Source organism: Triturus cristatus, chromosome 11 (assembly GCF_964204655.1).
Source record: "Triturus cristatus chromosome 11, aTriCri1.1, whole genome shotgun sequence".
In the NCBI taxonomy this organism is placed as follows: Eukaryota; Metazoa; Chordata; class Amphibia; order Caudata; family Salamandridae; genus Triturus; species Triturus cristatus.
Window position 1 is genome coordinate 187,235,834 of NC_140594.1, and position 16,940 is coordinate 187,252,773.

Genomic DNA, 16,940 nt, shown 5'->3' on the forward strand with positions numbered 1-16,940 from the left:
GATGTGCAGAGAAATAGGTCCACTCCGAGGATGGGTCAGGTTGGAGGCCTAACACTGGCTGCTAGACAGTGGCTCAAGGAAGACAGTCTTATGGATGTAAGGAGGCACACTCACCCCACGACTACGGAGTACCCTTTTTTCTCCACTGTACACCAAACATATGCACACATCAACTTTTTTCTTACCTCCGTGCATGTTACACAGGAGTCGCTGTCATTAGACAGTAAAGAAGCAGTACTTTCTGATCGCACTCCCTTAGTGCTTAGTTACATACTACATAGAGGCCCACAGGCCCCCCAAGATCTGGTGACTCAACGTGAAGCTTCTCACATATAGCCATATACTCACAGACACCTCGACAGCCATAGTCTCATTCTTAGAGATTAATGATGCACTGGGCACCTCTGTTTCGATCTTGTGGAAAACTCTACAGGTGGTTAAGCATGGCCACTTTATTGCGATAGCCACACGCTACAATAAGAATAGGCGTGACAAACTGCTCCAATTAGAAAACGAAGTCAAGGAGCTGGAACTCTCCCATACCCAATCCGGTTCGCTGGCGGTTCAGCGTCAGTTGACTGCAGTGCGGAAACAATTGAGGGCACTGGCTTGGATAGGGCAGAACATGCACTCCTCAGGGTGAAACAGCAATACTATGCAAGGGGATAATAGGGCGGGTTGTATGCTGGCGCATCACCTGTGAGCACTGGCAGTAGATCATAGGATCACTGAACTGCGTGGACCTGATGGTTCCCCATGGTCTTGAGATGAAGACATTGCCCATGATTTTGAGGTCTTCTATGCCGCCCTATACGCAGTGGACACCCTGTCGGAGAGTGACGCAGTAGCCTATTGTAAGACCTGGCACCATTGGCGTGAGTCTCCCTTCCATTTTTTCGCTGTGCCTCCTCTATTTTTTCTGGTGATAGATTCTCTGGGTGCTGCGCCACTGCCATTCAGTGCCGCAGCGCGGATGCTCCCTGCGTAAAGATGACATTTGAATTGATGTATCCCGATTGGCTTATTTGGTCTACCTGTTAGTCCCTAGTAATGTGGTCTGTGTGCGCCCAGGACTAGTGAACCAAAATGCTGCTGGTGGGCCTGCAGCACTGGGTTGTACCACCCTCAGAAGCAGCTTGTAAATTGTGTCTCAGACATGCCACTGCAGAGTCTGTGTGCAGTCCAGAACTGCCATCTTGGCTGTGAAGTGCACCCACTTCCCAGCCCCTGAACCTTCCCTTGGCATCATGTAAGTCCCCCTTAAAGTAGGGTGCATTGTATGTGTAAGGTAGGACATACCCTGGTGTATGTAGCATGTCCTGGTAGTGAATTACACACAATTTCGTTTTTCACTACTGTAAGGCTACCTGTTCCCCATAGGCCAGAATGGGCGGTTTGACTATTACACCCTATAGTCCTAGCTGAGCCCAGGAACATGGTAGAAAGACGAATTTAGTATGCCTGAGCTCAGAATATTAAAATACATCTTTTAGTGGAGTTGATTTTTATATTCTGTGTTTGAAAATACTACTTTTAGAAAGTGAGTCTTTACTTGCCTAAGCCTTTCAGTGTGCTCTGCTGTCTTGTGCATTGACTGTCTGGTTTTGGAGGGGCAGGGTGGGCGGAGTCAGACCTGGGTTGAATACAGAGGTCTCCTTCCTGAGTGAGGGGAGGGGCAGCTGCTTGACTTGAATAGGGCTGTGCCTGGCAAGGTGAATGCTGGCTCCACCTCCTGCTGTGTGTCTGATAGCAGGCCCCCTTTTCTGAAAGAGAAGATGCAGAACTGGTTCTGGCTGGGTTCAGTGCCTGGTAGCTCGGAAGAACAAAGACTTTTTGGGGTATAAATATTTGTGCCTAAACCCCTATAAATGGTATTGCCCCTGGATCTCAAGACCAACCTCTGTCCGTGGAACTGAAGGAAACTGCAGGAGAGGACTGTCCTTGTGTTATGTGCTGTTCCATGGATTGGCCTGCAGTAGTTGTCATTGGACTGGAAAGAAGAGGGAAAAGGAGCTGTAAGAGAACTTTTTAATCTTGAACCTGCAATCACCCAAGGGCTAGAGAGAGAACTAACCTCCTGACTGAAGTCTCAGGCCCAGTAGACTTCGCTTCGTCGCTAAAGCCGGTTAGCGAGCCACCGCAGCCGAGGAGCGTCAGGAAATCCGTCGCACTGCTGCCGCTGAGTGCTCGATGACCAAATCATCGCACCGCACGCTTAGAGATCGCCATCTTGTCGCTAACACCCGTTAGCAAGCTACCGCGGCCGAAGAGCGCTCGGAAATCCACGCGCTGCTGCAGCTGAGTGCTCGCTGACCTGATCATTGCCCCGCACGTTTGCGGGACTCGAAACCATCGCTATCGCCCGTTTGCGATCCGCCGCAGCCGCGGAGCGCTCGGAAATCCATTGCGCTGCTGCCGCTGAGTGCTCACTGACCTGATCATCGCCCGCACGTTTGCGGGCCTCAAAACCATCGCTAAGGTCCGTTTGCGAGCCGCCGCGACCAAGAGCGTGAGGGAAAATATTGCTATCACGCCGTAGCGGCATTTTGTGGATTATTGACACCAACATCCAGGAACTGTGAGTAAAAGGGTCGCAGAGACCACTGCCCTGAACTGAACTTTGCATTCCCCATTTGAACTATTTTCGCAGCATCAAGAGAGTATTATTTTTGTACAGTATTGTGGCTTTCTCGTTATTTGGTCTTGTGATAAGCCTATATATAAAGGTAACTATTTTTGATAACTACCTGTGTTGTGTCCCTTTGTGGTGTTCCTCGCTGTATTACTGTGTATGGTCATAGATGCTTAACACACTGCCTCTGAGATTAGCCTAACTGCTCGTGCTACGTTACCACAGGGTGGAGCAGGGGTTGGCAAAGGGGTGCAGCCCTTCACTCTGACTTAGAAAGAAGGGTCCCTGCTTGGACAGTGGCCATCCACTGCCAACCAGAGACCCCCATTTCAAACACCTATCTATCGAGGGTTCCCCTCTCCAAGATCCCACAAGCCTCAGTATCTTCCCTTGACAAAGATATAACTACAATGGAGGTCCTGCTGGAAAGCCACATTTGTAACCGGGTAAGGCCCATGGGCCTGACTGCTATCATGCAGAATTTTATAATGCTTTTGGTACACACTTGGCGCCCTTATTAGCATGCCTCTTCAATGCGCTTTGCCCCTGTGGGATGTTGCCAGAATCGATGCGCCTAGCCACTATCACTATGATCCCCAAGGTAGGCAAGGACCCTGCACACTGAGTGTCATATCATCCAATCTCACTATTGAATGTTGACGTAAAGATTTTTACAAGTATTCTGGCTCACAGATTGGGTCCAGACGCGCAAGGGTTGGTTGAACCCTATCAAACCGGCTTTGTTCTAGAGCAGGAATATAGTGACAATACAAAACTGCTTTGTCACCTATTGGCTAAGGTGCAACGCTATCATTTTCCAGCCCTCTTTATGTCAATTGATTTCAAAAAGGCTGTTGACGGGTCCTTTGGCCTTACCTCCATATGATCCTTGAACATATGGGTTTTGGCCCGCCATTTTGTCAATGGGTCCATTGCTGCTACAATGCCCCTAGGGCTAGGGTGCGGGCGAATGGACTGCTGTCTGCATCCTTTGCAAATACTTGCGGAACTAGGTAGGGCTGCCCCCTATCGCCCCTACTCTTCGCCTATATATGGAGCCTTTTGCAGAATGGGTATGTGGCCCCTCCCAGAATGCAGGCATTTGAATGAGGGGTAGGGAACATAAACTTTTGCTGTATGTGGATGACATTCTTCTAACTCTAACTGACCTTCATACTTCAATGGGGGCAGTAATGGACAAACTGGAGGCATTTGGTGGAGCATTGGGTTTTAAAACTTACAGAAATCCTCTATACTCAATATGACCATCCCCGGCACGACACAGGCCCGTCTTGCCTCCCAGTTTTCCTTTAAATGGGCAGACCAGGGACTATCTTATCTAGGCCTCCAGCTATACACCACACCCGGTCTTCTGGTGATAACAAGATCAGATCTTATTTGGTGGAAATGCACATGGCCTGTCTTGGCTGGGACGCATGACAGCAGTCAAGATGACGCTCCTAAATTCATTTATATAAAACAAACTTTACCCATGCAAACCCCCCACGAATATTAGAGAAGATGCAATCCTTTATTTGGGAGAGCAAGCATGCACAGATGGCCAAGGCAAGTGCGTATCTTCCACAATCGGCTGGTGGTTTGGGGGTCCCTAACCTACAGTGCTATTACAGCTGCGGTATATGGTGGAATGGTCTCGACCATGCACTGAAAAACATTGGTGCTTCATTGACCAGGAGGTCACTGGCATCTCCATTTGGAAGGTAACCTGGCTGCCAAAGCCCCATAGACCAGCGGGAGTTTATATTTCCCCGGTGGTACGTGCCACGGTGGTAGTGTGGGATAGGGTACAATTGAAACAAGGCCTCTCTACTCCTCTGTCCCCAAAAACATCGATAATAGGAAATCTGGGCTTCCCTAAAGCACTAAAGGGGAATGCTTTCACAGACTGGCAGGAGGATAACTACAAGAGGGCAGGAGACCTTTTTTATGTAGAGGGTCTCATGGACTTGCAAACGCACCAGTCAGAATTTTGTCTCCCCACAACAGCTCGTTGGTACTATATATGGCTGTCTATCACTGAGTGATGGAGCCTTGGCTTCTTCCTCATGCAAGCCGGATGCTTATGCAATAAGCGGAATGGCTTCTTACTCGCTCCTCTGACAAAAGGATCCTATCCGATATTATTACCTTTCTCCTCACTCCTCGAAAGCCATTAAAATCTGCTGTATGAACCAGACAGAAGGGGGAATGTGGGCGTACTTTCACAGATAAAGAGTGGAGTGACATCCTACATCGTGCCCGATCCTCTGCCCTTAACACCACTAGCATGAAGATGTTCCTGAAGATTGCCAACTACTGGTATTACACTCCAGCTAGGACTGCCTGTCGGGATCCGTGCAAAGACAGAAATCGTTGGCAACAGGGCACCCTTACACAGTTGTTATAGCAGTGTCCTAAATTGGATACCTTTTGGGATGGAGTATTAGCAGCAGTGAACACAAGATTTAATACTGATATCTCTAAATTTCTCAGCTAATTTCTCCTGGGTCGCTCCAACTCACTAACGTCCCAGTTGAAATCCAGCAGAGGCAAAGCGATCGCCATGGCTTTGGATGCCACTAAACAGTTTCTTCTTTCAAAATCCGGTACCAAGGTCATACTGGTACATTTAGATTGGCTACATAAACTTTGGGAGATACTGGGAATGGAAAAGTTAAGAGCTGTAGCCTCACACACCCTTCCCCTATTTGAGAAGATGTGCCAGCCATGTATTAAATATATGTCGGAGGAACATCGCGAGTTGCCTTGCCTGCTTTATCTGCGAATTCTCGGACTAACTTCCTCAGGTGACCCTCCCTCATAGTTGTCACCAACTATGTGCTTCAGCTGTTTTTCATTTCAGCCAACACCTGTCTTGAATGGTATCATACCCTTTCTCCTCAATAAGCTGTCTTATTGTCTTTCCTTCTATTAGTATCGTAAGACCTTACTCTACCACTATGCTCACGCTGTATAGTTGAATAGATCACCACCAGCGAGTGGCTGCAGGTGGGCAGTTGATGAACTTCTTCTTTTTCCTTATCAGCAATAAAAAGATCTAAAACCTAAATAGGTTTTGAAATGTTTTTTTCTTCAAGACATAAAAATTAAAAAAATCCAATAAAACGATATAATAAAATAAAAACATTTAATACAACAATGTGTCAAGTAACTGTCAGTGGTCATTTTAAATGGGAAAAGAAATACCTGAACTTCTGAGCCTATTTTAATTGTCTCTTTAAATCCTCCGAGAGCACAGAGACCAGCGATGGCCTGCCGAGCGATTCCTTGAAGTTTGGCAAGTTTTCTCCCACTGGTACTACCATTTTCCAAGATGCTCTCTGCATGCTTTCCCAGTTGAGGAATGTACATAAGAGCACGAGACAGAACCTAGACAGAAAAGAGACCAACATAATTTTCATATCAATAATCATCTACTAGACATTTGAATAAGTCAATAAAACACCAACAGTAAAAGGCGAATATTTCCAGAGATTAGTGTTTCCTAGAACAGGGTTCATGATACCACTCCAAACTGTTTATTGCAATATCACATGGCAGCACCTGCACCAGCCTCTCTTTAACGGATAGAAGGAAGGCCTTCAATGGCAAGCGGATGCCATGCAGCTCAACATGGTTGATTTGGAGCCAGGACTTTGCCGGAGACCAGAAGCATTTAATCTTCAAGTCTGACAATTGGCCTTCACAACCACCATTGCAGATTTTTTGCAGTCTTCCCTGAAATCTGGATGTGATCAAGTAAGTCCCTCTGATGTTGTACCCCCTAAGACTTCATGTCCCACATATGCTAGCTGGTGTACTTGACCAACAAGATGCAGGAGGCCATCAGTCACAGCAACCTCAGAGTCATCCATGATGAGATCTAGGAGAGAGGCTGAAACTTTGGGATTATAGCCCAAATGTCCTGGACTCTCCGTTCTGGGGGAAGCCACGAAACTGCAAAAGTCATGTTCGGAATAGCTCAGATGAAGGGGAGCGTTTGTGAAGGTGCCAGGTAGGAGAAGGGTCACAGTAGTCTGGAGGTGGGTGACGTGTGCCTGGAGCGAGCCTGCCAAGAGCAGCCTGTCTTCAAGGTAGGGAAAGGCTGGAACTGCGATCCCAAAGGTATGCAACAACCACTGCCATTACGTATGTTAACACAGAGGGGCACTGGTGAGACCAAAGATGTACACAGAGAAATGAAAATGCTCCAGTCTCATCGTGAATCGCAAATAGGTCCTGGGGGCCTACAGGATGGATGTGGAAAGAACCATCCTGTAGGTCCAACAAAACCATTCAGTCCCCATAGTCGAGGGGAAACAAGACAAGAGTGAGTATCTTGAATGTATCCTGCCAAAGAATGGCATTGAGAGGGCAAGGGTCTAAATTAGGACAAAGGCCTCCGTCCTTCTTCGGGACCAGAAAGTAAGGGGAGTAACTACCAAAGCCCACTTCTGATGCTGGCACCCTCTCCAGGCCTCCTTTGGCCAGAAAGGCCTGAACTTTCAACAGCAAGAGGAACAGATGGTCCTCCTAAGGATGGGGGAAGGTCCGGCGAGATGACAAGAAATGGTAAGGTATAACTCTGATGGACAATCTGTAGGACCCACTTGTCCAAAGTTGAAGTCTGTCACCCTGGCAGAAAACGCTGAATCCTGCATTCGGTGGTGAGGTTGTGTGTCTCGAAGGACACACTAAAGAGGTTCTGAAGCTGTGGCAGTGCAAGTGGCAGAAGAATGTACTGCATTCTGCCCCATTTGTCCATATGGTCCATGAGTATCGCAGACTCTGCCATGAAAAGGCTGAAGGATTTGCTGGGCAGCTTGAACTTGCTGGCAATTCTAGAAGCCTCTACCTTAGCCAAGGAGCGGGCAAACCTTTTTGTGTGGCGGATGTGGCGGGACGGGCAGGCCCAAAGAGCGCACTGTGGCCTTATCCTTAAAGTGCTCAAGGGCAAGTCTGCCTTCTCAACAAAAAAGTGAAAGCCATCGAAATTCAAGTCCATTAACGTGGACAGGACGTCGCCGAAGAACCTATGGAACTGATCCAGGCATGCCTCCTGAGAGACACAGGTTCCCATTGCCCTGACTCAGCAATCTGTGGCCTTAAAGCCACGGCGGATGGTGAATTTTGCCGCATCGCAACCATCCTGAATAGCCTGCATAAGAATGTGACGTAAGTTGTTAGGGACTCCGGACAAGATTGAGGGACAGAGTCCTAAAGGGTGTGGGTATAACACCTTAGATGGCAGCTGGTGTTGACTGGTTGAGGGGAAAAATAAGTTTCCCAATGGTTTTGATGCGTCTTGATTTCCTGTCCGGTGGAGTGGTAGGGAATGCGTTAGGGCTGAACTTACTTGTTGAGGCCTACAAGACTAGGCTTTCTGGTGTGGGGTGCTGAGTCAAGACGTCCAAGTCACCGGAGCTGGACCATGGCGCCGTGCTATCTGCCTGGTCACTGGAGATCCAGAACAGGGATTTGCCCAAACCTCAAGACAGGTGTCTCTGTGGGGGCTTCATTGAACAGTGGCATAGGGTCAGTATTTCTTTGCTCAGGCTGAAGCACCTCAGTGAGCACATTAGTCTTCACTGCCATAGTAGGTAACTTTGGGTCGAAAACATCAGCTGCCATTCATATGACTATAGCAAAGGAGGTGCTTTCTTCAGTGACAGGGACTGGAGGCAGAACTAGCCTTGTGTCTGGTGAGGTGTCCAGGCCACTGTTCTCTTAAAGTTCCCCCTAATTGTCATCAGTGTATTGTTGGGCAAAGTCATCACCAGTACCATATGCACTGTTGTCAGAATCCATTCCAAATAAAGTATTGAAGGTTTGCATCATTCCTGGAAGCAGGGGGAAAATATTGGAATCTGATGGGTGGCTGAAGCTGCAGACCAAGAGGATCAGGGTGAAGCCTTGGATGAAGTAAACTCAGCAGCAACTCCTATTCGGAAAGCACAATAGGCTATGCTTAGTCATCCAACTGCATCACCGTTGATGCTACTGGGTCGTGGTTCCAAAATCAATGTCAGCAGAAGAGCTGATGCACAGCTGGTAGCAGGTCCAGCTGTCGCCAAGGGTGGACCCAGCAGCAAACTCCCAGGTGCAGACTCTTGTGTTTCCTTGGGGCCAGAGGCGCACCAGATGGAGCCAATAAGGCTTTATGGAATACTTCGATTTGCTTCGACACTGCAGAGGGCCTGGGGTATTTGGGTTGCCTCAGGACAATGGTCAGAACAGGGACAAAGGCGCCGAAAGGTAACGGCTTCGGGAGCAAGACCAAGAGGCACATTGCCGTTCTTGTTCCTTCTCTGTAGTTCGAGAGGGTTGGGAAGGAGCTGAGTCCCACTTGGACTTTTTAAGCCTTTTGTTCAACTTACCAGAAGACTTCTACCACAATGACTGTTGGTCACAGGAACAACTGGGGGAACGGAACCTTCCCTTCAACCACTGTCAGAGGTGGAGTCTTCCTCTGATTGGCAACATAGAGCTTTGCCTCTCAATGCTGGATGGCCTTGGAAGGCGCAGTCACTGCAAGCCTTGGAGTTCAAGTTCCGAGCTCAGGCACCACAGGAAAACCTGATGGGAGGGCTGTCAAAGACATTTGCTTGCAAAAGCCCCAACAATATTTAAACCCTTTAGTTTTGGGAGGTGTCATTTTTTCTTGGACACTTTCTTTTTAATTGAGATAAAGCTCTCATGAAGATTGGGGGGAATAGGTTTAAATCTGCATCTGATGGTGCGGAAAGGAACGTGCGTCAGTGCATATGAGTAGCGCCTAGATGTGCAGATCCACACGTTGCCACCTACCGGTGCACAGGGGTACTGCTTAAAACTATTTCAGATTCAGTCTGACACCTGGTGAGGAACCTGCAGCTAGAAGTTACTATCAGAATGAATATGGCAACTATATGGTAAAGAAGGAAATCTATTCTAGCAGACAAAGCAGTTCAAACAAGTAAGGAAGGATTTTTCACATATGTATTATTAGTAAGTCCATAGTTGCATGTTTCATAGTGTTACACTGTTGACTGGTTGTGAGTGTTTGATTGGGTCTGATGCTCCGTCCATCACCACCCCCCTTTTTACCGCTTTGTTCGCCATAAGTTGGCAGGGTATGCTCAGACGTGCGTCCCTTGCTCACTTTGCCACTGGATTTAAGCAAGCCTGGCTGAAGACGGCTGAAATGCCAGAAACCGGTCCTAAGAAGCTTGTTTCCAGTCCAGGGAAGGCATGGCTTGGCAGTTCGGGCTGGACTGTTCCCATGAGGCACAGGGTCAGACTGATTTGCATATGGCCATGTCTGAACTGGGGTGGCAGAGTGGGCTAAAGAACGGTGATGGATCAAACCCAGATCTGTTGACTGGGTGTGAGTGTTTGATTGGTTCTGATGCTCCGTCCATCACCACCCCCTTTTTTACCGCTTTGTTTGCCATAAGTTGGCAGGGTATGCTCAGACGTGAGTCCCTTGCTCACTTTGCCACTGGATTCAAGCAAGCCTGACTGAAGACGGCTGAAATGCCAGAAACCGGTCCTAGGAAGCTTGTTTCCAGTACAGGGAAGGCATGGCTTGGCAGTTCGGGCTGGACTGTTCCCATGAGGCACAGGGTCAGACTGATTTGCAAATGGCCGTGTCTGAACTGGGGTGGCAGGGTGGGCTAAAGAATGGTGATGGATCAAACCCAGATCTGTTGACTGGGTGTGATTGGTTCTGATGCTCCGTCCATCACCACCCCCTTTTTTACCACTTCTACTACAGGACAAGTGAAGATTCTTGAGTAAATCGTAACACACACGAGGCAAAGTTGTGCCCTCCTGTCCTTCCACACTCACTCTCTCTCTCTGCCACCTGTTGCACATACTTAAAATTGAAGGTTATATTCATGGTTGTGGTGCTGAAAGAGTAGAGGCCTCTCGTTCCCCAGATAAGCTTCATGTCTTTGAGTTTGCACATTACTCTGCGTGCATTAATTTTCTTCTCCCCTTCCGGATGGGAGAACTCCCACGCATCCGATTGTTTGTCTTTTGCATATCTTCCTCCTTCTCCTCATATCCAGCTGCAGTTAATGGTCCTGCGTGATTTGGTTCTCCTGACTGTGCCATGGTTGGATAATATGGAACAGTGAGATCCAGTAACACCTTATAAGATGCCCTGCTTCTCATGAAATGGTGCTTCTCCTCTTTTTGACAAGGAAATTACTTTTTCATGTGGTGGAAGGTTAACTGAGACAGCAGGCAATCAGAAACTGAGAAAGCTCTATAAAACGTAAAATGGTCTGCTGACTATACAGGATATAGAGCCCTCGTTGCTAGGACCGAGCCAGGTCTGCAGTGTGGGGAAAACTCTCACGCAAAAAATGTGAGTTCAATATGTCAAATTCAAATTTTATTCCAGGACACATCTCTGTGGATATTTGTATATAGAAAAATAATTTTCCCTTGCCTTCTCTTCAACGTTTCAGCTTTTATCAATTACCTCAGCTTTTATCAATTACCAATATGATTACAAGAGATTGACACAGAGCTGTTCCTTCCTTCTCAATAAATTCTATGAATATTGCTATTAAACTAAGTCTATGTACATCAATCAAACATCTTTAGAGCTTCCACTTTTGGGGATGTACAGCATCTTCATTACATTCAAGACAAATAAGTAAATCAGGGATTATCTAGTTTTAATGATTTTGTTCTCAAATTGATTCAGATCAAGGGTGATTTTTTCATATGCCAGGAGTTGCCTAAGTCTCCTAAACTAGCGGGCCAGGCTAGGAGATTCTTTCTCCAATGTAGGCCTACCAGCATTATGAACGTTCCCACGTAGCAAGGCTTTGCCGTTGTTAGTGATTTGGTCAAGAACTCAAAGTGGTAACCTTATTAAGTGTGAGACTTGGATCATAATTTTGGTCAGGACTTATTTTTAGTCAACTGGGAGGCTGGTGCATTCCGGCAAATGTGCATCCTGCTACCGTTCTCTTCTGCATGTCTCCACCATATGCAGAGGTTGTTGGAAAGATCTGGTGTCATTTCTTCCGTGGTCGTGCAGCAGAGGTAAAATATCTTACAAAGTGATTCTCTATGAGGAACGAGTTTCTGTATTTAGAGTAAATCATACCATACCCTCCAAGATTTCCTCTGGAAAAATCACTGTTCAGTTTGTGGGCCCTTTTTACTAGGAATCGTGAGGGTCCTTTCCAAACCTGTATACTAGGATTTTGTAGATAGCCCATGATCATATCTTTGTAGCCTCGTGAGTTCTAGCAAATTTTGCTTGCTGAAATATCACTTACTGCACTGGGTTTAATTTGAGGCTGCAGGAGCCAATGTCTCTCTGTGACTTTAAAGTCACTCTTACATTGCTCAAATTATATGATCTCACCCTGTCTAAACCTTTCAGATAGTAGTCAACATCTTCCCTCTTTCCACTGTTTGGAGGCTTATGTATGGCAGGGGTTAATGAGGGGTTGCCATATATCAGGGTGTTAGTGTAAGGGAATGTCATAAATCTTCTCCCTCTTGTTCTTCTGTCCCATATCTACAGTAATGTTTTGACTGGAATAGATATGTATTCGTCAGGCCTCGAAAAATCATAAAAATGTTACCAGACCTGCAGGTCTAATGACGATTAGTCTCCCAGACCGAATTGTAATTTTCTAGATCCATAAACTGGTGTCAAATAGTATGATCCTCAGCAAATATTTTAATCAAGCCTTTTTCTTCATTATCACATATAAGAGCACATTCAAATATGGGAGTTCAGCACGTCGACTGTACAAATAACTCTTTCCTTGATTTAATAGGATAAACATTTATTCCATGAGTAATAAGAATCTAGCTCACATATAGGGTTATGTACACATGAACCTCTGGCTTACCTCTCAGTAAACTAACAGCATTGTCATCAGGGTGGGGGGCTGGAATATTTCTCTGTTTATGTTTCAGAGCTCACTCTCAATAAATATATTACTAAATAATAATGTGGTAGCGCACTGGCCCTTATAGACAGCACATTGTCCATTGAAATGCCACAAAATTTCCCACTGACATGCAGGTTTACTGATCAAACTATGTAGCGTACAATTGATGTTTGAAAATTGGGTTTCAGCAAAAATGTATCATTTGCACATCGCCAAGTAAAGTGTTCTAATCTGTTTTTATCCTATTAAAATCTTTGTTTCCATCACACTTTAGAATTACAGAAGAGTGTTTTACTAACTGCTGACATGTTTTGAAATATTGTACTGTTCATTAAGAAGCTATATAAATGTTGTGTTAGAAAATAAACTGATATCCTACAGCCCTTTATTTCAAACTCCTGTACCCCAGCACGATTGTCAGATAGTTCTTTTTCAAAATCCTGTAACTTTGCAGTCGAAGTGAGAAAAGTAAACACCAATCTCTAGGATAAAATAGGCAACAATTTCTAAGAAGTCATAAACTGACATTTGACCTCTGTCTTTGAAAGCACAGCAAATGTGACAAGATAGAAATAAGATTTATAGGCATCTGTATTACTCATTTGCTTTCTGAATGAACAGAACACTTGACTTAGACCAGAACGGGACAGTAGGCCCTAAAAACAGACAAACCTGATAAAATCTCACTCGCCATAGCAAGTGAAAAAGTAGATTTTTAGAGCCTGAGTGTGGCAGGTTCAGTGGGATTTTGGCAGCAATGGGATGTCACACAGTGGTCCCCAGTGTAAACCCTATCCACAGTGATCCAACTTCCTCTTCGGAATGATGAAGTAGCATGAATAACTCTCTTTCCCCTCCAAGTCTGATACCTTTTTGATGGCTCCCTTGGAGAGTAGAGATGTATTTCTGCATAAGGAAGGAGAGATGTTCCTTCAAAATTCGCTCTAGAGTGGCAGGAAGGTCGGGTGAGAAATAAATAGAAGGAAGGGCAAAGCTCTTTTGAACAATCTGTAAGAACCATCAGTCTGACGATATGGATTGCAAACCTAGGAGGAAATAATGAGCCCTGCCTCTGACCAATTGGATGTAGGCCATTGAGGATAAACTAAAGCAGCTCGGTAGTTGTTTCAAGGGAGGATGAGGAGTTTGAGGGCTGGAGCCCCTACTGGCCTGGCTGATGTCTGTCAAGGCTTCCTCCATAGCTCAAAAGGGTTAAATGGTATGCTGCATCACTAGCTGGGAAGACTGCTGTTGCGTATAGACAAACCCCATAGAATAGCCCTTACATTTGCTGAAATGATGGGGGATTCGTTTCGAAAGAGTCAATAGTCCAAGGACCAAGCAACGGTCCTATTGTCTATAAACCATTCCAGCGCAGAGTCCGCCTTCTCTTCAAAGAGTTTAGAATCAGCGTGGGGCATGTTCAACAGTGATACTTGCACATTACCAGAAAATCCTGTCCCTACTGTCAGGCATGCCTTCAGAGTAAGACACTGGTTTTAAATGCTTTGCCAATGCAGTCCATGGTGTCCAGGCCTGCTGGATACAGATTGTCTGAGTCAGGAAGGCTCGAAGGTCTTCCAGGACTGCTGGCAAGATCTCACTGGACATATCCCATAAGGCATGCGTGTAACAGCCTAACATACAGAAGATGCATTCTCTCAAAAGCAAAACGTCGCTTGGATTCTCTATACAGGGGGATAAACTGCAATGAGTTAGGATTAACCTTATTTACTTGAAGCCTGCACAATTAGATTTTCTGGGGTGGGATGCTTGGTGAGGAAATCTAGATCACCCGGAACATGCTTGTGCCATCTAGCTAATTGTTAACTAATGGGCAGAAAAGAACAACACAGTCACTGAGGCATGAGTGATAGAGTCACTGAATGGGATCAAAGATTCCAATGCTCTTGGCCCAGGGTGGAGAGTCTAAGTTTATTTCAGTCTCAATGGTAAACACCTGCAATTCTAGTACCTAAGCTGCCCTCTGAACCACCACTGAAAATGAGGTACTTCCCTCTGTCGGTGGAGCATGTGGTGAGAAGGTGCGTCTCCTCCGCTAAGGCAGAGATTTGTCGCCCCACAGGAAAAATAAAATGTTAATAACTGCATGCTATCATCATTTTATTCTTCAGTACTCCTCTGGTGGGGTGAGCTGGCCTGCCCACAGAGCAGTTAGGAGTGGTGGCACTCTCTAAGAGGGCATGACGGTTTGGCCGTCCGTCTTGGGCCGGCCAAACAGTCATTCGCACTTGGCATGTTCTCCACTGGGCTGTGTTACACAGCCTGTGTGGAGAACATGCCAAGGCTCCCAGTCCCCATCTGAGAGCCGAACCACGGCGCTCAGACCAATCAGGAGGCTACTATCAGCAGCGTCGTGTTTGGCTAGGGGAGTCTGAAAGCTTAGGTGCTCTCTGTTCCTGTGTCAAAGAATAAGAGAACAGAGCAGAAGTGGCAGCTGGCAGGTAAGTTTATTTTTTTCCCCTTTTATTTTTTGAGCCTCACCACTACAGCCCCGTAGCAGCTGCTACTGGTGGTGAGTCAAGCTGCTTTACAGGAAGTGTTGAATTCACTTTTGTAAATCATGGTGTAAGACATACGGATAATGAGACGGAAGTAAGCCATCTCACTCCCCATAGTCATCAGTATCCTGGGTGCTCCTTGTCCTGATATACAATTAGAGTCAGAGACAAAAAGAGAATGGAGCCTCTGATGAGAGTTGCATCACATTAGAGGCATCAACTTATCAGGTAACATGACAACAGGTTGTGCTTTAGTTATTTCGTAGTGTGACACAGGACAAGCACTGGCCAACATTGGGTCAGAGTCTGACATGGGCATCAGCACTGGGTCATAGATGGGTGCTAGTGTAGCTGGCACTGTGAAGTGTTAACTGGCATGGAAGTTTGCACGTGCATCAATATGGGCCAACTAGTGGGTTCCAAGGGGGTAGATGGAGTCTCTGGAGGACCTCCCCTGCATTAATCAGAGTAGAGGCCCCTGTGGATTTGAGGTGACTGATGGCATGCCAGAGGAAATCAGAAGCACACTAAAGATTTGCCATATGGCCTTCTTGAAGGCCTCAATCTGCTGCGGGGTTGGAGACGGGCCAGGGAACTCAGGGTGTAGCTTTGTGGAGGTGTGCAGCTTAAATATGGACTCCCTATCACCTTTTCTTTGGCACCAGACTGGCAAGATGGGGTGGAGTCTTGCATCGCTTTCTTGTGCTTGCATTTGTACTTTGATTTAGCTGAAGAATTTGAGTGGGAAGTGGAGTGGCCTTGGGAATGGCCGTTTGACCAGGCCTGAGACTTAGAACGGGAATGGGACCTGTGTGATATGTGTTACTGCGTATGCTTTGCGATGTACAGTTTTGCCTTCCGGTGCATTAGGGCACACTGGCCACATGACTTGACGTTATGACAGGAGCTCAGTTACCAAGGACACGCCTCATGGGGGTCTGTGACAGACATCTGCTTGTGGAAGTCTTCCACACCTTAAAGCCTGTTGTTTTATTGAGGGAACATCCCTGCTAGCACACTGTATGAAAGACGATTTAGAAACTTAGAAGATGGACAAGAACACAGCAACCAGACTTGTCCTCGGATCCCCGCCCGACACTAGCACATGACTCAGCACCTACGAGACCTTCCCTGGCTCCCCGTCGAGAAGAGAGTAACCTTCAAGCTACTCACCCACGCCTACAAATCCCTCCACAACATCGGACCCAAATACCTAAACGAAAGAGTCTCCTTGCACGTACCCAAAAGGAACCTCCGCTCCGCCGACCTCTCTATGGCAGAGACCCCACGCATCTGTAGAACCAGAGCAGGTGGAAGAGTCTTCTCCTACGTCACAGCAAAGACCTGGATCGAGCTACCAGTAAACATCAGACACTCCCCCACCCTGCACAGCTTCAAGAAGAGCCTCAAGACCTGGCTCTTCGACTGATCCGGAGCTGCAACCCCCCTCCCCCTTGAGACCCCCATGGGTGAGTAGTGCGCTTTATAAACCCCTGACTGATTAATCAATTGACAAGATGGCCCTTGCACCAGACCACTAACCTGTGCCCAGTGGACATAATATACCAATTTGGTGGTTGAGAAATGTGTGGCCAAAATCACATCTAACACCTCCGCAGGCAGGTCACAACTTCTAAGCTGGTTCTGCTTAATCTCCATGCATGAAAGTGTAGGATGTGGAGATCTGAATGATGAATTCTGGAGTGTTATTGGGACAGTAGGTCCTATGGAAAAAGCTGGCGGAACAGAGGACAGACACACAGACTCTGCAATACTAAACCGTCCAATCCCAGCTGGAGCTATCAAGATCAACAGATCTCAATCCCTTCTGACAATCCTTAGAACTTAGCAAGGCAGCAGCAGAGGTGCAAACAC

General features: G+C 46.7%; 1 protein-coding gene across 2 annotated transcripts in view; it reads right to left on the bottom strand.

Moving 5' to 3' along the window:
* HECTD4 (HECT domain E3 ubiquitin protein ligase 4) overlaps positions 1 to 16,940 on the bottom strand; it is a 2,430,065-nt gene that overhangs the window by 1,581,985 nt on the left and 831,140 nt on the right. For both annotated transcript variants that reach the window (XM_085634374.1, XM_085634373.1), the window contains exon 43: positions 5,840 to 6,022. In XM_085634374.1, the coding sequence (XP_085490500.1) occupies positions 5,840 to 6,022 (183 nt within the window). The remainder of the gene's footprint in view (positions 1 to 5,839; positions 6,023 to 16,940) is intronic.